This window comes from Echiichthys vipera, assembly GCF_963691815.1.
Source record: "Echiichthys vipera genome assembly, chromosome: 11".
NCBI classification, from domain to species: Eukaryota; Metazoa; Chordata; class Actinopteri; order Perciformes; family Trachinidae; genus Echiichthys; species Echiichthys vipera.
In genome coordinates, this window is record NC_139836.1 from 25,811,216 (window position 1) to 25,833,028 (window position 21,813).

A 21,813-nucleotide genomic window follows, 5' to 3' on the forward strand; every position below is an offset into this window, starting at 1 on the left:
TGTACAAATGTTCATATTTCTATTAATGTTTCTTGACTTTTGCTTGTTTTTTTCTTCTTACTTTGTGTATGTTTATACATCAAGGCAAATTCCTTATATGTGAAAATATACTGGGTAATAACTTTTTACAAATATTTATTTTTTATTTTAATGTCTATATATACAGGGACAAGTATGTAGCATAAACCAATACCATATAGCACACGCAACATTTATAGCCTAAGGTCATTTACAATGTCGATCCCCTAGAACAAATACACAAGTTCAAAACCCAGGAAAAAACAGACAAACACGATACAAACTTAAACAATAAAGCACCAATAAAAATTAATAACTTAATGAATACAAAATAGTTAAGAGATCAAGTTCTAATCCAACAATTTTAAATAACATAATCAGAGTCTGAGTCTAGGGCAAAACGGTGGTATGTTGGTTTGTAATGTCACCTAAAAGCGAGAGGGTTCCTGGTTCAAATCCCGGCTGGGGCCCTTCCCCGTGGAGTTTGCATGTTCTCCCCGTGTCTGCGTGGGTTTTCTTCGGGTTCTCCGGTTTCCTCCCACAGTCCAAAGACGTGCAGGTGTTCGGTTCATTGATGGCTCTAAATCAACCGTAGGTGTGAATGGTTGTCTGTCTCTGTTTGTCTCTATATGTGCCCTGTGATTGACTGGCGTCCTGTCCAGGGTGGACCCCGCCTCACGCCCGATGTCAGCTGGGATCGGCTCCAGCCCCCCGCGACCTCGACAGGGACAAGCGGTTGAAGATGAATGAATGAGTCTGAGTCTTGGTGAGGTAATATATATACTTTATTGTCCCAAAGGAGACATTTTATTGGGCATTAGTTGCTTCACACAGCTGCATTCAACTTAAAACAATACACAGCCAACAAGGCAGCTGAGACATACACAAAAATACAGTAATAAATAACATACGACTAAAGATATGTGTTGACTGAGTCAAACTAAACTATGTTAAATGTGTGATGAGGTCAAACATCAGTGTGCTTTTGGGGGGCAGCTCTCTTTGGGTAGGAGGATGCTTGGGAACATGAGGACCTTGGCCTGCATGAAAGACAGGTGAGGCAGTGCAGAGATCACCCTGCCAGCCTCCACACTCAGCTCCTCATCCTGCAGAGGTTTCCTGATGAACACACACACACACACAAACACACACGCATTATGCAAAGACACACATAGAAGACAATGGGACGTTGCACTATTAACAGAGTTTAGTTTCACCTGACTGAAGTGCTGGTTTTCTCTGCAGCGGACATCAGTTGATTCAAAGTGTCCACCGCGTGGCTACTGTCAGTGACGGTTTCCAGTTTGCTGACGGTCAACTCATACAGCTCTCGGTCAACACCTTTACATCCGAGTGTGTGTGTAACAAACACGCATAAAACCCAATGAGTGTCAGAGGGACTTACACACCAACAGCGCAAATCAATCTAGCAACAGGATTTCTTGATATTTCTGGTGGTTTGTTTTTAAGATAAACTCATGAGACTCATGACAATAACATCTACATTTCTGCAGTTTCACACGCTGACCTGGAGGAGGGCTGTTGCTGCTGCTGCTGCTGTAGGATCTGCTCTCCTCCTCAGGACCAAAATAATCCAAGTTGAGAGCAGAGCATTCTGCGCTAACAAGGGGAGACATTGGGTGAGGATTGTTGCATGGCGAGGGAACAATGGAGGAGCTTCATTTCTCACTCATAAAAGGAGAATGAGGTTTTCTCCTTTTACTGAGACAGTGGTACAACTGAGAGGGACAGGCACAGCAAACAAAGCAATGCTAAGATGTTTTAATCCAATATCCTTTGATATTCATATTCAGAGTGTCCTTAACCATTAAAACATCCAAGCCACCACGTCGCTCCAAGGTCACTGAAACATGGAAATAACATAACGCAGGTGACAGGTGGTCCTAACAGCCTCAATATGTTGCTGAAGTCAGTTCTTATGAACCCTGTGTTTCTACCCATACTCCCATACTATTAGTGAGCCAGGAAAAGATTCAGGCTGTCCCAATACACAAGTGTGCCAAATGCAGTATGACAAAAAATACCAGGATTTCTTAATACATCGGTTTGCAGTTTGCAAGCCAGCATGCTTTTCTGGCTATTGTGACCCACAATCCTTTCAATTAAATTTTATTTACAGTGCCAAATCATAACAAAAGTTATCTCAGGACCCTTTAGAGCAGGGGTGTCAAACTGATCCAGTAAAGGGCCGTGTGGCTGCAGGTTTTCGACTTACTCAATCACCTGAACTGTCTTCCCACAGGTGATTTGTTGGACCAGGTGTGTTTTTGATTGGTTGGAATGAAAACCTGCAGCCACCCATGCTTTACAGAGTAGGTATAGACCACACTCTATGACTTATTTATGATTTACATAGACCCAACAATTCCCCCGTAGAGTACAGTGGAGACGAAAACCTTCCCTATAACAGACAGGAACTTCGGAGAGACGTTAGCAGCATATATAAGCCAGAGGGTCAAAGTATGTCTCAACTGTATGCACACATGCCTGCATGCGACAGTACTTTGTAAGGGCAGCTGCAGAACATAGTGAAAAGGAAAAGTATGATTGTATGCAAACATAGAAAAGCTTCACACTTCAGTTTGATTTTCTTTAGCGAGAACGTCTCAGGACAGAAGGGCTGCAGACAAGTGAAAAAACTGTAAATCTGTGAAGATATTTCATAAACTATTGCTAAACAGCTGAAATCTTGAAAATGACAGCACTTTTAAAGGGCGGTGTTCTCAAGTTTAACATCCATTGTCTTATAAAAAAAACAACTGCCACTGAATCCCAACAAGCTGTGCAGTTGTTTCTGAAGGCTCCGACTCTGCGTTGTCCGCAGAGAAAAGTGACGCAGCCCCCAACAAGAGAGGGAAGAGAGGAGAAACCAAACAAGAAGGGTCGACTGATTTATTTCAATATTCACAAGGAAGGAAAGAAGTCCCTATTCAGTGCATTAAATCTAAACTAGAGCAGTAAACCTGAAGGAAAAAAAAGATTTGTCAACAAACTATAGGTCCAAAGTCATTTCTTTTAGAAAACAATTGCTGGCATAAAGGCACAACTCATCCTGAAATACAGCTGTAGAAACACTTTTGATTGGTGATGAAATACTGACGAGTGATTGTTCTTTTCAAACTGAAGTGCTCTGGAAATAAACATCAGCGTGCTCGTACAGTGTTATGCGTCAGTGCACAGGGAGTTCAAAAAGACAGAAAGGAAACAATGAAAGCAGCAGAAAGTGACAGCAATAACAACTCTTTCTGTTATGACCATAATCTTCCACGAGTTAACTCATCGCAGAATTAATCAAAACCCCAAAGACAGATTTCACGTAACCAAACCCATGGAAAGAATAAGAAATAAATAGAAAACTAAAAACTTGTATTTTTAAATATATGAAGTGCACATCATTTTGTATTAGCGGCTGATTGTTGGACTTTAAATTGCAGTGAACACAGGTGTTTGTAGCACGGAGCACGTCACACTGCCCTCTGCTGACCATAATGTACTATTACTATCACTGCTTCAATGTCAGTGACTTGTATTTCCTTTGTCTTGTTTGGGTGGTTGATGTGAATGGAGCAAAAGTTAAATACAAAACTGGAAATAAACATGGAAATAGAACAGTTGTTGTTGTTTATTAACCCAGGAGGACGCTTCTAATGAAACTGAGAAAATGTCTCAACATAACTTTATTTAGTTGTACTGTAACTTAGTTCAGTCAGAAATGCTGCTACACTTTTAACACTGTTATCACTTATTTAGTTTGTATTTTATTTCAATATGTTCCAGGCACGTCCAGCTGGGGGGAGGCCTCGGGGAAGACCCAGGACCAGGTGGAGAGATTAGATCTCCACACTGGCCTGGGAACGCCTCAGGATCCCCCAGTTAGAGCTGGTTAATGTGGCCCGGGAAAGGGAAGTTTGGGGTCCCCTGCTAAAGCTGCTGCCCCCGCGACCCGAACCCGGATAAGAGGATGAAGATGAGATGCTGCTAAACTGCACGGTGTGTATTGTTGTATATTGTATAAACCTGCGTTTAACCACGATGTCTGTTGCACTCAGTCACATTTAGTTATTGTTTGATTTATGTTTTTATGCTTATTGTCACTCCGATCTTTTCCCACCTTTGTATTGAAACTGTTACACAATAATTTCCCTCGGGATAAATAAACAAAGCTTCTTGAATCTTGAAAAGTCTGTGAACTCATCTCTGTGTCTTCTAGGAAAAGACTGGTAAAGTTAATTAAATGTGTTTATCAGCTGTGAGCTAAACTCCAACGTGTCATGCTGCTGAATCCACAGTGTAATACCGAATGTGGACTTTAGTATTAAACAAATAAAAGGTTAGCACTTGTTCTTCTTTGTTTTTAGGTTGGTCAGTAATCTTAGCAACGATTATGCTACAAAGCTTTTCTTTACACTTCTTATTTCTTCACACTTTTGTGTTACCCGCTTCAAAAACACACAGCAGAAAAAACGACCAATTAATACTTGGATGTAACTTCTACTCGCAGCATGTTGTCTGCAGCCGTAGTTTCCTAATTTTAAACACATTCATTCATTCATTCATTCATCTTCAACCGCTTATCCCGGGGTCACTTCCTATATAAAAAATAATGAGGACACCAAACAGATTGTGAAATTGGTAAATCATGCTTTCTTTCTCTCCTCTTTTGTTTTGTGACATTGTACGATTTTTAATTTGTTGACATTTGTCATTAACTGGCAAATCCATGTACGCAGCTCCAGTGAATTATATTTAATTTACCAAAGAACACTCTGCATACACAGTGAGTTTACTCATAACTGTAACAGTCATTTTCCTAAATACTTAATAAATCAAATATTTCCAGAGCAAAGAATGACTCTTATACCTGTGTGTGTGTGTGTGTGTGTGTGTGTGTGTGTGTGTGTGTTGTTTTCTTTTTAGATTTCTCTTTACCACAAAGGTGTCTAACAAAACTGAGGGGACCATGAAATGTTTTTAAACCGATCCAGTTTCCATCAAAAACTAAAGACACTTTACTGTCGAATAATTGGATAATGCTGTCTATTTATTTGCTAAATCTTAAGGATGTAATAAAGTCATGCACTGGTCAAAATGTAGACCACAGTATTAATACTGGAGAGTCAAGTTTCTTTGCAAATGTGACATTAATTAAGAATTATCCTCAGATATTATTTTGTGTTGTGGTTTAAAAAGTATTCGGTAATACTTACCCATATACACACATATGTATATATACGTATATCATATCATATCAGATAATTATAGAAAGTTGTACCCATTAGTTTTTCAGGTTGAATTTTTGTGATTTGAGTTTAGAAAATATAAACATGAGGGTTTAACATTTTCATTATTATCATTATAATAAATGATAATCCAACATGGAGCCTTGCCTGGGGGCTTATTTTACAGAATCCTTTTTGTTGTTTGTTTTCAATTAAAGCGAGCCATTATGGCTGGTGCACAGACGTATTTTGCATTCAATTATATATATATATATATATATATATATATATATATATATATATATATATATATATATCAGATCTCCATCATCTTTGTTAGGACTGCGATACAGAGCGTGAATTACTACATCCACCATACTGAACCTGGAGCCAGAAGGCAAGTTCGGGTCATATGTTTGCTTAACCACTGGGGGATACCACATGAGGATGGACACCACAAAGTTTCCCATAAACAACTGGGAGTGATCAATACTGAGATACATCCTTTGTAAAAGGTGGCAGCAGGTAAAGATGAGACACTAGAGCAGCTGAGGGAGGGAGAAAGGTCAGTACAGTGTTTCCCCTGTAGTTGTGCCTGATGGCTCATTTTGTGTTTAGTTGCACATTTGTCTTACTTGAGTCCAAGTTTGGGGTCAGCTGGATGTTATATCCCTTTAAGATTATAATGCCCAAAACAGGATTTTTGCACATTGGATCAATGTGTGTTATTCGTGAGTTATGGTCGCCCACCACTGCTGAGTAAACAGAGGGGAAACACAGTGTCGTTTAAAAGAAGAAGAGCATGCCCTGGAGGAAGTGAGGAGGAGCCCAGAGTAAACTCTCAGAGGTTAAGACTTATTAGAAGAGGCCACGCAGGCGCTGGCTCATACTGTAGTCTACTTCCAGCCCCAGAAGTGAGGAGCTCGGCGAGGGGACGTACCGTCCTGAGAGCTGCTAAGGCCACGGCTGCTCCAGTCCAGCTGGCTGTAAGGGAGCGCCTCCTACACAGAGAGAAGTATTTAAAAACAGTCACTTATCAGCTGCAATGGTTTGTCAATTTATCAATTAGTATCAACTATTACATTTATCCCACATAGCAGCTGCATGCGTTACCCTCTAGTCTCTTGTTCTTTAGTAGTTAATCAAATCCAATCAAAAAGACAGATGTACCTGCATTGAATCTGTTGTGGGGTACAGTGTGTCCCGGGGTCCTGGAGGTGCGTGTGCTGTGACTGCTGTGTGTCCTGGAGAACAGACAGCTGACACAGAGTCTTTGGTGGGCTCTAGCATTCCCTGATGGTAAAAATATGATGAACATAAATAAAAAAAACATGGAGTGTCAACGATAATAGCCACTGAAAGAGCTCAGTTTAAACAATTTAAGTGCTTTTCAATAAAGCAAAGTAGTTTTTCCTGGTCCATTTCCTACAGTTAACTCACCAGGCTGGATGCAAAAGCAGGCACTGCCACCGGCTGCTTCTTCATGCCAATGAACACCTGTCAAAATGTAAAGACACATCAAATGGTCCAACTGATTCAGAAACGAGCGTTCTCACATACAGCTCCGTAAAGTGATGTCTAGATAATTTAAGGTTTGCAGTGCATGTGTGAAAGAGGCTTCGGTTTCTGTCGAAGATGCTGTTTGGATCACAGATGAACAGAAATGCTTCATGTTTTGCATAACTCACAATGTTTGTTGTCTCCACACCAAGGCACCTGAGCAGAGTCCTGTTTGTGTGGGAACCTCCCCACTGAAACTGGAGGCCAAGTGCATCATGGAGGTCCTGGTGTGGCCACCACACCCCCCGCTGAAACCTGAGAAGGGGTAAGAAAATGACAAACAAGCATTTTGGTATATTTATGCCCATTCTCAGGTTCATACTTATGGGTATTCTTCCAGAACATGTTTACATGCTTTAATGTTCAAAAAGCTCTCTGAGTATGAATATGGAACGCTCCATTCTAGCGCCTATGTCTTAAAGCCACCCTCTCTTAGTGCACCTTTGCACTACGTAGATGGGGGCGGTATAGATCTAATGAGCCTGCATGCGACAGGAAGGGAAGCCGAATCCTAATGGCTTATTGAATCCCATGTTTTCTGATCTAATAAGCCCACACAAAAACTGACTGGGTTGTCCTATATCAGAGATTGTGGGTTGGTAGGCACTCCACATGAAATGTACCCTTTAACATATCCCTCATCATCATCATCATCATCACCACTGTTGTCAGGGAGTCATCCTCACCCCTGAGATCTGGGACCCAGTTCAGGCATCTCCTCTTCCTCACTTTCAGGGAGGGCGTGAAGCATAGCACCGAGGCTGAGCACCTCCTCCTCCTCCTCCTCCTCACCTTCCACATCTCGGACATCTACCTCTGGATAACTGGCCAGGAGAAGCTGCTGGATGCGACAGGACATTGATGTCTAGCCAGAAAAGGGAGAGGGTTATTTTTTGCAATGAAATCTTAAAGATTGACTTAAAGTCCCCCTGGCTTTTTACAAATACTCTACAAACATACATAATGACAGTAGAAGGAATAGTTTACAATAAATCTTTGTTTGAAAAAATGGCATCTGGCTAATAATAAATAAGTATTCTTTGTGGCTGCTAATTACCATCATAAAGAGCAACAACAGTAAAGCCAGTTTTTAGTGAAACGTCTCCCACCTGACAGCTGTTCCTCCTTGAAACCTCATATTGCCCTGCCCTGTCAGGTTCCTCCTCGGTGTCGCCATCAGTCTGCAGGTTGCTGACTGGCTCTCTGAACTGCGTCCATGTTTTCCCCTCCTCCTGAGTCTTCTGGTCCCTGAACTCCGCCCACGACCCCTCTCCATCCTCCTGTGTAGGTGCTGAGCAGAAATCAGCGAAGCTGTCACTCGGTGGAAGGTTTCCTAGACTCTGCACCGCCGCATCAGCTGTTTGGATGTGTCCTTGGTCCCTGCGATGCTCAGAACTACAGTCTTTGAAGTCTGCAAATTTGTCTTCTGTATGTTTTCCAGGTTGTGACTGGCTGGAGGTAGCAGAAGTTTCCTGAGTCGCAGATTGGCCGCAATAATGAAAACCTCCCTCTGTCGTAGACTGTCTGAGATCTGCTAAGTTGTTGTTTTTGACAAAACAGTCAGTGGTGTAGTTTTCCAGCTCTTCTTCATCGTCATCAGTGTGGTCCCAGTCAGTCTGATCGTCTTGTGAAACAAGAGATGAAACATTTGGTTCCAGGTCCGCAGAAGGACACTCGAATGAGAAATCCTCACAGAAGGACGCCAGGTCCTCTGACGCCGACTCATACACACTGAATGTTTGGGGGACAGTAGAAATACTCTGTTCTCGATCTTCTCTTTCTTCACCTGACTCTCCATCCACCTCCACTCCTGTGGTTTGTAAAGAATTACAGATGTGCCTCCTTTCCCTCCGGCTGTCCCCATGCTTGCCTAACTCCTCCTGCCCGAAATGAGGCTCATCAGGTGGAAAATCCAAAGCGGCTGCAGCTTCCTGAGGCTGATGCTGGTCCTGAGATGGTTGCACGCCTGCTGCATCTCTTCTCTCACAGTGCTTGACCTTAGTGCAAACATTTTCCTTTTCCTTACAAAGAGATCTGGGCTCAAAGTCCATAACAACCTCCTGTCCTAGATCACAGATTCGTTCACCCAAGCAGGTGGAAGAGTTTTTCCCTCCCCCTCTGCCATCCCATTGCTGTCTGTCGGACATGGGAGAGAAGCCACAGCACCAAGGATGTGCTGCCTGCTCGGTAAAAACAGTGAAATCAGCAAAACCCGTTTCTTCCCTGGGAGAGCGTGCACCCAATGCAGTAGCTACTTGGGTCCCAGAGTTGTGGTACCCATTTGTGAGCTGCACACATGATTCAGCATTACAATCCTGCCCTTCCACATATATCTGGCCCCTGCCGGACCCTGAGTCCACAGTGAATGTGTGTTGAGATTGTTCAACTGGATGTTTAAAGCTGCTGTTGGGTTGATTTGTGGCTGGCTTTGTGGTGGTAGAAGGCTGTCTGAGGCTGAATGTTGAATCAGGAGAGCCAGAGGGCAAGCAGGACACCTCCACAGAGAACCCCCCAAAGTCCCCAAACTCGTCCTCCTCTGATCCTGCCTCCCCATCACCATCATCATCCAGTGGAGGGGGGGAGGAGGAGTGTAAGGGCATGATGTCTGGCTCCATGGGATCACCTAGCAGCACCTGAGGGCCTCATGCACCTGGGAGAGGAATGTGGAAAGAGCAGGAAGAGGAGAAGTGTGGACAACAGGTTACTGGGAGTCAGAGAAAATGTTTCAATGTATTGATGATGTCAATGGCTGAGCACAAAGGGCTTAGCCAACTATGAATGTTAGCAAAGGTGGTGTTATCCACTGTGCAGCCTTGTGTTTGGTATAATGGCATACCCTCGGCATGCATGCAGAGTCTAAGGATCATAGCAACATCATTAGTTGCTTTTGTTTTGGGATCTTACTGATGAATGTTCTGGGCCCACATTTATTCTCCCCTATGACTTTGAGTGCAGCTTGAGTTCATGATGACATTAACCATCTGGCTGTTTCAAGAACTACTACACTGAAAACAAAAAAGGCCCACCTCTCTGAGCGTCTCCTGCAAAAATACCAGTAGTGCTTTAAGTACTTATTACTTATTTCATTTTATAGACTATGCATGGTCAATTTCATGATTTGTTTGAATGTCATTCAGTGTTGCCGGTATATACCTTTGTTATCTAAATCACTTTGTAATGCTGGTTTTGATGGTTGATATACAAACTTAACTATTATCTCAATGCAACCTGTTTACATCCATTCATCAGAGAGGTATCACTTTCATGTCTGACAAAGAACAATCATGAAAAAGTACAAATTGACAATTTCCTGATTTATAGATGATGTCCTACTGGTTTTTTCAGTTGAGACATTCAGCAGACTGTTACAAAAATATAGGAACCTGCAAACATGCTTATTCCGCAAAGTAGAAGCTTAAAAACTCTTTATAAATCTATTGCACCACATCAAAAGGTTCACACATCCTCTTTATGTGTCTCTTAAAAATGTGTCAAATGTTGACATGGATTTGAGAGTTCACCCCCAGCTCTCTGACTCCCCTTCAGGTGCTGATCCTGCAGTGGAAAAAGTGGCTGCAGTCAGTCAGTAAACTGATACAGGAAACATTATCTGCAGCTTTGTGCTGCTTGGATCTCGAACAGTTCAGACAGTCCTGCAGCAGTGTGCAGCAGCCACTTCAGGACGCTGGATTAACGTAATGCCTGTATTAAAACCTTTAACATAAACACACAGGAACTGTTTCCTTGTGTGTACATCATATCTTAATGTTAAACATACATTTGGAAGGCACATTGAATCCTGCTCAATTGTATCTGTGTACGGCTACCTCGGTGACTACCTCGGTGACTACCTCAGTGACTACCTTAGTTACTACCTTAGTGGCTACCTTAGTGACTGCCTTAGTGACTGCCTTAGTGACTGCCTTAGTGACTGCCTTAGTGACTGCCTTAGTTGCTGTCTTAGGGCGCACTCACACTGTCCATCCGTACCGTGCCCAAGCATGTTTTACGACTAAAGTCTAGTCCGTTTGACCAGTGTGAGTGACCGGCCGCGGCACGTTTGGGAGAGGTGGGCTTTTGTAAAGCACCGTTGCAAATGTATGAGCACGAGTGTGCGCACGTGTACGAACACGAGCACGAGGCCTACGGCGGCTCTGAAGTCATTTTATGTGCACCTGTTGGGACATAGAAAAAAGAAGGAGGGACCATGCACGGACATTTAAAACAATGGTGGCGAAAGGTTCACGTCGGTGTGATGCGGAGGTGGAGTGTTTACTGCAGATTTGGTCGATGAAAAGATTCAAAAACAGTCGACAAGACGCAATAAAACTCTGAGGTCTATGGAAAGATTTGTAAACAAAGCGACGCATCGCAATGACGTCATCAATGCGTGTGACGTGTTACGGCGTGATGACATATAGGCAGCAAGAAGCATTCGCCGAGGCCCAGGTAGTGTGAGTACAAACGGGCCTGGCCCACGGGGGGAGAGGGAGGGGGGACAAGTACCCTAAAGCACGGGGCACGGTACGAATGGACAGTGGGAGTGCGCCCTTAGTGACTACCTCAGTGGCTACATTTGTGGTTACCTTAGTTGATGCCTTAGTTACTACCTTAGCAACTACCTCAGTGGCTACCTTACTGTAGCTGCTACTTTAGTGACTACCTCAGTGATGACCTTAGCGGCTACCTTGCCTATAAGCCAGTAAGCCTATTAACACGGTTGCGAAGCCTAAATGTATTTATTATTATTTTCACAAATGTATCTTTGCTAATAATACGGTGCATTCAGGTAAACATTTATTCTCATACATATTTAGTTATAAAAAAATTAAAAAACGTTGGAAAGATTATCAAACAATCTGGCGGACCCCCTGCAGTAACTCCGAGGACCTCCTGGTGGGCCCCGGACCCCCTGTTGAAGATCTTTGTCCTAACAGACAGGTGTAATTGAAACACGATGAACGGCTCTTACATAAACACAAACACTCGCTTCAGAGGTGACGGGTCATGTAAAGCTAGAACAGCCATGGATTGATAATAAACGGTACGTTAGGTTTAAAATAAGGCGCAGAAACCTTACGTCATATCAAAGCGCACTCGGTTACATTGTTGCAACGTGATTAGCTCTAACATTACATTACCATCAGCTAAGCTAGCGCAGCCGGTGACTGACACCACAGCAGACACCCGTCATTTAAACAGTGACACGGTGAACACACACACGCGGGGCTAACAGCTGCATACGGAGACACGGTAACATGTTGTTATTTACCGGCACTCTTCACTTTGCCTCCGCGTCACTTCGTGTCCGCTGTGCCGCAGCTTGGCTCTCCATCCCCTCCTGGCATCATCCTCTACACAGGGATTAACCGGGATATGTTAAAAACAGTCAAGACGTCTCACTGCGTCCTCTTTTCAATGTGTCTTTTATATTTAATTAAAAGGAAAATCATTTTAAACATAACTTTTATTGCATGTTCCAGAGTTATACACAAAGGCAAATGTAGAAACAACAATAACATACATTTAAAACGTATAAAGTCAGTAAAACATACACAAAGGAATGAAAAATAACAAAAATAAAAATAGTATTGGGTCTGCTAAACTAAGGGACTTCATTTGAAATATTTAAATAATCTTATAGTTTTTGCCAATTCATTATTTTTGAGTTTGAAGTTTTCCATAGTGGTCAAATATAATTTAAAATCTCGTTTGTTTAAGCCAAATCATTTTAATGGATGCAGTGTTTTGATTAGAGAAGAAGATGATGAAGAAGATGATGAAGGAGAAGAGGAAGAAGAAGATGATGAAGAAGAAGAAGATGATGAAGAAGAAGAAGAAGAAGAAGAAGAAGAAGATGAAGATGAAGGAGAAGAAGAAGAAGATGAAAAGATGAAGAAGAAGATGAAGAAGACGAAGAACAAGATGAAGATGATGAAGAAGACGAAGAAGAAGATGATGAAGAAGATGAAGATGATGAAGAAGAAGATGAAGAAGATGAAGATGATGAAGAAGGTGAAGAAGAAGAAGAAGAAGAAGGAGAAGAAGAAGAAGAAGAAGAAGATACATGCAATTAATGGAGAAGTGTCAGAGCGAGCAGGCTGCAAATGGATCGGTGCCCCGAGCAGTTGGGGGTTTGGTGCCTTGCTCAACAGCACCTCGGCAGTGTCCAGGAGATGAACTGGCACCTCTCCAGCCACCAGTCCACGCTCCACGCCGCCCATGTTGGGATTGCACCACGGCTCCAGTTCTTTTTTTTAAGTCCTTAGTGACGCTTCTTTAAAATAGAGGATCTTCGATTCAAAGACAATATCACCTCCTGCTGGAGAGACTTGGTCCTGCACCTACTTTATTTACTTTGTCTAAAAATATAAACTATAGAGTGAGATAACAACATATTACATGTGCAACAAGCTCATAATGTATCTAAAGCCACAGTGTGCATACAGGCTATTAACATAATAATAATAATTACTCACATATTCACATGTTTATACATCATGTTTTAATGTTAATGTTAAATCCTTAAGCTTACCTCTGTAAGCCTCTACAGGCCTGTAAGCCCATCATCAATATTGTGTCTTTTTCCCCCACAAATAAGCTGATTAATCTCCACCACTAATGTTTGGGATTAATGTTTTTGACAGGCCTATTTTAATTTTTCACAGACTTTTACTTGTGATAATAAAAATAATACATTTTATTCATATAGGGCTTTTAAAGGCACTTAAAGACACATTACATATAAATAAATACAATAAAAACAACACAGTAAAATTTGCATGTTAAGCCTTTCGGTAAAGTTGTAACAGAGGATAATTCTTTCACCATTGCTTTCATACTTATGCTTTTCCATATTTAGTCGCATTACATTAAGTCAAATATGGAAATGTAATGTGACATTTGGCAAACCAGAGTGTGTTCCAGTCTTTGTGATGCGTTTAACTCAAGTGTAGGGATCGACCGATATGGATTTCTTTAGGGCTGACGCCGATTTTTTATTCATCAGCTTTAGCCGATGACAAATACGGACTGGCCTTTTTATTGAGCCGATACAACTTTTGTTACCTCAATTTACGTCATAACAATAACACGATGATAACAAATGTTACGAGTCTCAATTTTTAAAAAAGGAACATTTATTGAACTTAAAAAAGGCGTCTCCAGCAACACGGAGCTGCCCGTGGATGCCTGTCTGTAAATAATGCTGGGAAAAAACTGCAGGTGAACACAGCATCAAGCATCAGCCGATACTGATGCACCTAAAAAAACATAAATATCGGCCTGTCATTCTTTTGAGATTTAAATGATGAATAAAAAATAAGGAATGAAATGAAACTAATGCCGCTTGAGTCTGATGATCGGGAAAAGGCTTTGAAATACCATTTAGACAAATGTTGATCAGTGGTTATAATAAAGAAACCAGAAAATATTCACATCTAAGAATCTGGAATCAGAGTTCACGCGCATTTCGATAACCGCTGCGTTTAAATACGAGAGGAGCTTTTAAAAGTCAGGTAAGGACTTTTTTATTTCTGTACAGAACAGGGTGATACATTCATCATTCATTCTGCAATGACACAACGCATTTAAAGGCCTTCTCCTCTCTCTGATCTTCGTCTATATTTCCTTTTTCTGGTGTGATTTTGCAAAATTTGAAAGGATTTCTTGGGGCAAAACGTTCGACACATGTATTACAAAAATATGACTCATGTTCAGTATGGGGTGCGTGTGTCTGCGTGGGTTTTCTCCGGGTTCTCCGGTTTCCTCCCACAGTCCAAAGACGTGCAGGTGTTCGGTTCATTGATGACTCTAAATCACCCGTAGGTGTGAATGGTTGTCTGTCTCTGTTCGTCTCTATGTGCCCTGTGATAGACTGGCGTCCTGTCCAGGGTGGACCCCGCCTCACGCCCGATGTCAGCTCCAGCCCCCCGCGACCCCGACAGGGACAAGCGGCTGAAGATGAATGAATGAATGAATGAATGAATGTTTAGTATGCAACCTCATGTGAACAAGAACGTTAGACTTTGCGTTGAGTGTTTCGCCACAGAAATCCCAACTAAAGGGTTTCTCAGACACCAAATGCCGATTGTGTGTGATGGTCAGGAAAAGGCTTTGAAACACTTCAGGGTTTCCAGGACGTCTTCTCTTTAAACTCCTTCACACCACAGATTTTAAGGTGATAACTATGGGCAACCATTTTCCCGCACCATCGGCAAAAATAGGGCTTTTCCCCCGTGTGCCTCCTCAAGTGAACGTTGAGGTTTGACCTTTGAGCAAACGATTTGCTGCAGAAAGAACACCTGTGAGGCTTTTCACCCGTGTGGATCCTCACATGTGTTTCCAGGCGGCCGCGAAAAGAAAACTCCTTGTCGCATACGATGCATTTAAAGGACTTGGCCCTCAAGTCACTGTTGTTACCGTGTCTCATCAGACCAGAGTCCACGTTTCTGTCCCAGTCTGCCTGAGCAGTTGTTTCTGATTCAGTGAGTCCGACTCTTACATCCGCAGAAGAACCATCCCTCGGGTTTGGGACGACGCACTGACGCATCCTCTGGTTCTGATGAGGCGGCGACGAGCCGTCTCTTTCATCCCATTGGTCCTCTATGTTTTCATCCACCCTCACAGTTTCAGGCACTGGAGATGGGAGCAGCTCAAAGAAAGCAGTAGGATCTGATGTAGGATGTTGGACTACAGCATCGTGGGTATCGTCAGCCTCCATGTGTGGTCTGATACACCAATCCACCCGCTCATGGCTCTCGTCTTCCCCCACAGTGGGAGGCTGGTCCGGCTGCTGTGAAGGCAAAATCTCCTCAGAGACAGGCTGGATGTCTACAAGACAAAGAGGACACGTTATAAGACGTTAAATAACCCAGTATAGATAATTTTCATTGTTTATTATCTTCCTGATAATTGATTAGTTAGCATTTTGAGAACCGCTGCGTTTAAATACGAGAGGAGCTTTTAAAAGTCAGGTAAGGACTTTTTTATTTCTGTACAGAACAGGGTGATACATTCATCATTCATTCTGCAATGACACAACGCATTTAAAGGCCTTCTCCTCTCTCTGATCTTCGTCTATATTTCTTTTTTTCTGGTGTGATTTTGCAGAATTTGAAATGATTTCTTGGGGCAAAACGTTCGACAGATGTATTACAAAAATATGACTCATGTTCAGTATGGGGTGCGTGTGTCTGCGTGGGTTTTCTCCGGGTTCTCCGGTTTCTTCCCACAGTCAAAACACATGCAGGTGTTCGGTTCATTGATGACTCTAAATCGCCCGTAGGTGTGAATGGTTGTCTGTCTCTGTTCGTCTCTATGTGTCCTGTGATAGACTGGCGTCCTGTCCAGGGTGGACCCCGCCTCACGCCCGATGTCAGCTCCAGCCCCCCGCGACCCCGACAGGGACAAGCAGTTGAAGATGGATGAATGAATGAATGTTCAGTATGCAACCTCATGTGAACAAGGACATTAGACTTTGCGTTGAGTGTTTCGCCGCAGAAATCACAACTAAAGGGTTTCTCAGTTGATGATCAGGGAAAGGCTTTGAAACACTTCAGGGTTTCCAGGACGTCTTCTCTTTAAACTCCTTCACACCACAGATTTTAAGGTGATAACTATGGGCAACCATTTTCCTGCACCATCGGCAAAAATAGGGCTTTTCCCCCGTGTGCCTCCTCAAGTGAACGTTGAGGTTTGACCTTTGAGCAAACGATTTGCTGCAGAAATTACACCTGTGAGGCTTTTCACCTGTGTGGATTCTTGTATGCTGAACTAGGAAGGGTCTTCTTTCAAACGCCTTGTTGCACTGCAGGCATTTAAAGGCTTTCTGGCCTGTGTGACTCTTGGCTACATGACTTATTAGATGAACGTCCCTCTGAAAGCTTTTGCCACAAAAACGGCAAGACTTTTCTTCCTTTCCACGCCGTTCCACAAAGAACTCAATGCCACCGCTCTGATGATGTGACGATGAACCGTCTCTTTCATTCCATTGGTCATCTTTGTTTTCTTTTACGCTCACAGTTTCAAACGACGAAGATGGGAGCAGATCCCGGTTAGTGGCAGGTTCTGGTTCAGGAAGTCTAATGACAGAATCTTTGGGAGTATCAGCCTCCGTGTCTGGACTGATGCACTGATCCAGCTGCTCCTCTTTGACCTGTGGATGCTCTTGGATCTTTGTTTCCTCCACATCGGGAACCTCTTCCATCTTAAAGTCACATTGCTGAAATAAAGGAAGCAGTTCCTCAGAGACCGGCTGGATGTCTAAAGAACAGAGAAGACACATGATTTTTCAGGTCGTGAGATTCTAACTATATATATCTACCAGCCGAACAATATACTAGCTTATGTGTTTACTACTGTACGAGCAGGAGGCCTACGGCAGGTCTTACATCATTTTATGCGTGTCTGTTGGGACATAGAAAAAAAAAGGACAGACCATGCGCGGACATTTAAAAGAATGGCGGCGAAAGGTTCACGTTGGTGTGATGCGGAGGTGGAGTGTTTACTGCAGATTTGGTCGATGAAAAGATTCAAAAACAGTCGACAAGACTCACAAAAACTCTGAGGTCTATGGAAAGATTTGTAAACAAAGCCACGCATCGCGATGACGTCATCAATGCGTGTGACGTGTTACGGCGTGATGATGTATAGGCAGCAAGAAGCATTCGCCGAGGCCCAGGTAGTGTGAGTACAAACGGGCCTGGAGGGGGGGACAAGTACCCTTAAGCACGGAGCACGGTACGGACTGACAGTGTGAGTGTGCCCTAAATGACATTTGCTCCAAACAAAGCAGCCAAACCATGATTGTCATGCAGCCCAAAATTTGAATTGCATTCACAGAAACTGGTGAACAGTTTCCTGTTGAGCTACATTTAAACAGATTTACACACATATTGCTTTAGAGTGAGACTGTAGCTGAAAGAAGTCATTCCTAAATACTGGATTTCTCATTTTATGATACAGATTTGTTGTCTGCTCGACTCTGATGATGTCTCAGTTTTAGATTTTCCCCACTGATGTGTCGTTTCCATGACTCGTGGACTTCCAAATGCACCTTCAGTTCTGATTCTGAGTGAAAGGTTCTGCCACAAGTTGTGCAGCGAAGGGACTTGTCTGTGCTTTTCTCTTGTGTCCCTGTGCACGATTTAATATGATGATTAGTGGCAAACATCTTTTCACGTTTCTTACAAGAATATGGTTTCCCTCCATGTGAATAATACAACATGAGTTCTGAGTGAATGTTTGCTCACAGAAATCACAACTGAAGGGTTCCCCCCTCTGTGTGAACTCTGTGCTGAAGGAGATGGTGATTTGATTAAACTCCTTTCAGCACATTTAAAGCTCTTCTCCTCTCTCTGATCTTCATCTATATTCCTTTCTTCTGGTGTGAGTTTGCAAAATTTGAAATGATTGCTTGTGGCAAAATGTTTCCTGCATTTATTACAAAAATCTCCAGTATGCAACCTCATGTGAACAAGAAGATTAGCCTTTGCGTTGAGTGTTTTTCCACAGAAATCACAACTAAAGGGTTTTTCACCTGTGTGGATTCTTGTATGCTGAACTAGGTAGGGTCTTCTTTCAAACGCCTTGTTGCACTGCAGGCATTTAAAGGCTTTCTGGCCTGTGTGACTCTTGGCTACATGACTCATTAGATGAACGTCCCTCTGAAGAGGTGACGATGAACCGTCTCTTTCTTTCCGTTGGTCATCTTTGTTTCCGTTTACGCTCACAGTTTCAAACGACGAAGATGGGAGCAGATCCCAGTTAGTGGCAGGTTCTGGTTCAGGAAGTCTGGTTTCAGCATCTTTGGGAGTATCAGCCTCCGTGTCTGGACTGATGCACTGATCCACCTGCTCCTCTTTGACCTGTGGATGCTCTTGGATCTTTGTTTCCTCCACATCGGGAACCTCTTCCATCTTAAAGTCACATTGCTGAAATGAAGGAAGCAGTTTCTCGGTGACCGGCTGGATGTCTAAAGAACAGAGAAGACACATGATTTTTCAGCCGTTACAGTTTAATATCTGCTAAGTTGCATGATTTCTTGCAGCGTCAGAGCTAAAATCTCTGTCACATAAGGTGGTGAAGTACAATACGGCCTGAACAAAGCAGTAAGATACTACACATATATATCTACTAGTACCTCACAATTCAATTTGTTGCCTCACAAAAGCAGATTTAACACATTTATCAGCACCTTACTGATATATTACTTTAAAATAATTATTTATCAAAATCTACTTCACTGCTTGTCACATTACGTGTAATTTATGAAATGTGATTAATTGCTTTGGTTTTCGTTGGAACATCCAAAATAAACAAAAAAGTCAATCCAAACCAGCAATTCCCCCCCAAAATTGCACATTTTTTTGCCTTGCCTTAAGTATTTTTTACTTTATTATGCACATACTATGTACTTTCTATTTTTATTTAATTATGTATGTAAATGTATGTATTGTAAGTTGCGCCTTGTCATTTTTAATGTTAGTGTTGGTGACTCGGCTGGGAACCAGAGGGTCGTGGTTCGAATCCCTGTGTGGACCATGAATGGAGCGTGGGCTGGTGGCTGTAGAGGTGCCAGTTCATCTGTTGAGCAAGGCACCGAACCCCCAACTCGGGGCTCGGGCGCCGGTCCATTGGCGGCCCCCTCGCTCAGACATCTCTCCATTAATTGCATGTATATAGGTCCTGTTTGTGCATGTGTGTGTGTATTTCGGGCCTGTGTGTGTGTAACATGAATAATAGAGTGAAAAAATCGAATTTCCCATTGTGGGATTAATAAAGTAATTCTTCTTCTTCTGATAATTTTTTTGAGAAATGCAAATATCCCTACGAGAAGTTGTAATATATAAAGGACTAAAAATGACTTAAGTCTCAATAAATAAATAAATATATAATTGCTTTACATTTTTTTCTACGTTTTTGTTCAGCTTGATTTATTTATTTCTGTGTCCATTTGTTAATGTGGTAGAAGGTCCCATTTATTTATTTATATACATATTTATGCATTTATTTATTAGTTTGTCTTTGTTAGTTGTAGGTTTAATTATCCATATAAATGTACTGAATTGTTCTAAATAAAGTTTTGGAGAAATATAAATATATAAAGATAAATAATAATAATAATAATAATAATAAACAAGTGTAGGGATTTCTACGGGTCCCCTGAGGAAGATGGCGGTGAAAGAGCCGCATCTTATTATTATTATCTTATTATGAGCCCGAATGCGGTTTCTACGTGCATATAATGATGTATTATAAGCTTATGTTATATTAATAATGAAACAAACCTCTGAACAACCTCACGGCGGGTTTTAACACGGTCAGCTGCTGGATCTGCAGCTTCAGCTGGAGGACTTCTGTCCTGGAGCGGACGGCTTCTTCGTGATACTCCGCTATCGTCCTCTCAACGAGCGCGAAGATCTCCTCTGCAGCCGCGGACAGTCGCTCGTTGACCCGCAGTCTGAGCAGCTGCGTGTCCGACATGACGGAGAACCGGCTCCCGTTAACGGTAAATATTAAATTAAATATCAAATGAAGAAATACACACCAGGGGAATAGTTTACTAACGGTTACCAACGGACAACAACGCTCATGAATACTTCCGGTTTACGTCATGACGCAACAGCGTCCCCTGCTGCCCTGGAAGGTTCTGTTTTCCCGCTAGCTACCGTTGCTATGGAGAGTTTGTACCGTGATGGCTGAAAATAAGAAATAAACATAAAATAAACAAACACAATCATCACAATAACTTAAAAAAGCTATACATTAACTTACCTTTGATAAATGTTACTGAACCAGCTGTACTGAAACAATAGATGGTACAATTTCCTTTGTATGCAGTTGTTTGCAAGGTTTACTTAGCAACGATTGTCATGGAAACGTAGGAAATAAAAGGCAAGCATCAGGAAATTGTTGTTACCAGTGGCGGATTAAGGTGGTCAAGGGCCCCTAGGCTACTGTTTGGTTGGGCCCCCCACATTATTAATCATGCGTTATTAGAAAAAAAGAGTCCACAACCTTGAAAAATCCTGTCAATTTATGAATTTCCTTCAGTAGATCTTGGTCCTGTTGTTCTTTCAGTCATTGTGCTTTTCTTTTTCGTGCTCCGCTATCATATTTCCTTTCTGACATTTTGCCGCTCTACTGTAACAGGGAGTGACGTATCATTTTACAACAAAACTGACTGGGGCGGCAGTAGCTCAGTCCATAGGTGCCTTGGCTGGGAACCGTAGGGTCGCTGGTTCAAGTCCCTGTGTGGACCATATATGGAGCGTGGACTGGTGGCTGGAGAGGTGCCAGTTCATCTCCTGGGCACTGCCGAGGTGCTGTTGAGCAAGGCACCGAACCCCCAACTGCTCGGGGCGCTGGTCACTGGCAGCCCCCTCGCTCTAACATCTCTCCTCAATTGCATGTATAGGTCCTGGTTGTGCATGTGTGTATTTCGGGCCTGTGTGTGTAACATGTATGATAATAAGAGTGAAAATTGAATTTCCCCGTGTGGGATAAAAATAAAGTAATTCTTCTTCTTCTTCTTCTTACAAACCCGACCACATGATGGCGGCTGAATGGGTAAATGTGTCACATATCTATCCAATCAGCGGATGAATTTTTAAAATGTTTCTAAGGGTAGTAGCTGCAGCCTAGGCCAGCCTGTGCATTACTCCACCTCCGATTATTACCACTACTACTAGTATGTATTCTGAATTTGGATGTCACTATGTCTTTTAAAACAAGAGTTAAGGCGTACATTAGCAAAATTTGTCTTTAAAACCATTTGTATCATATTTGCTACGCTAGTTTCTGAGAGCTCTATTTTATCACCATTATCAAAACTTTCCTTAAAAACCTGTTGTATACGACTTGATACCTGTACTCTGCCCCCTACTGGATTATCATTCCAATGCAGTCATTGGAGGGGCTTTTTTTGACCTTTTCAAAATGGCTGCCGTCATCAGATCAGCCACACACCTTTTTCAGGAAAACATTTACTCAT

At 42.4% G+C, this 21,813-nt stretch overlaps 1 protein-coding gene across 1 annotated transcript; it reads right to left on the reverse strand.

Annotated features, from left to right (window-relative positions):
- Positions 1-9,437: 9,437 nt before the first annotated feature.
- On the reverse strand, positions 9,438-20,355 carry LOC310953437 (uncharacterized protein; the record flags this gene model as incomplete). Its single annotated transcript, XM_083922475.1, has 6 exons — positions 20,108-20,355; positions 18,358-18,792; positions 16,569-17,081; positions 15,138-15,650; positions 12,091-12,172; positions 9,438-9,468 (listed from the first exon to the last, which is right to left on the reverse strand). Exons 1-6 carry the CDS (start codon positions 20,301-20,303, stop codon positions 9,438-9,440), a joined length of 1,770 nt encoding a protein of 589 aa, XP_083778601.1. The 5' UTR covers positions 20,304-20,355.
- Between the last annotated feature and the right edge of the window lie 1,458 nt (positions 20,356-21,813).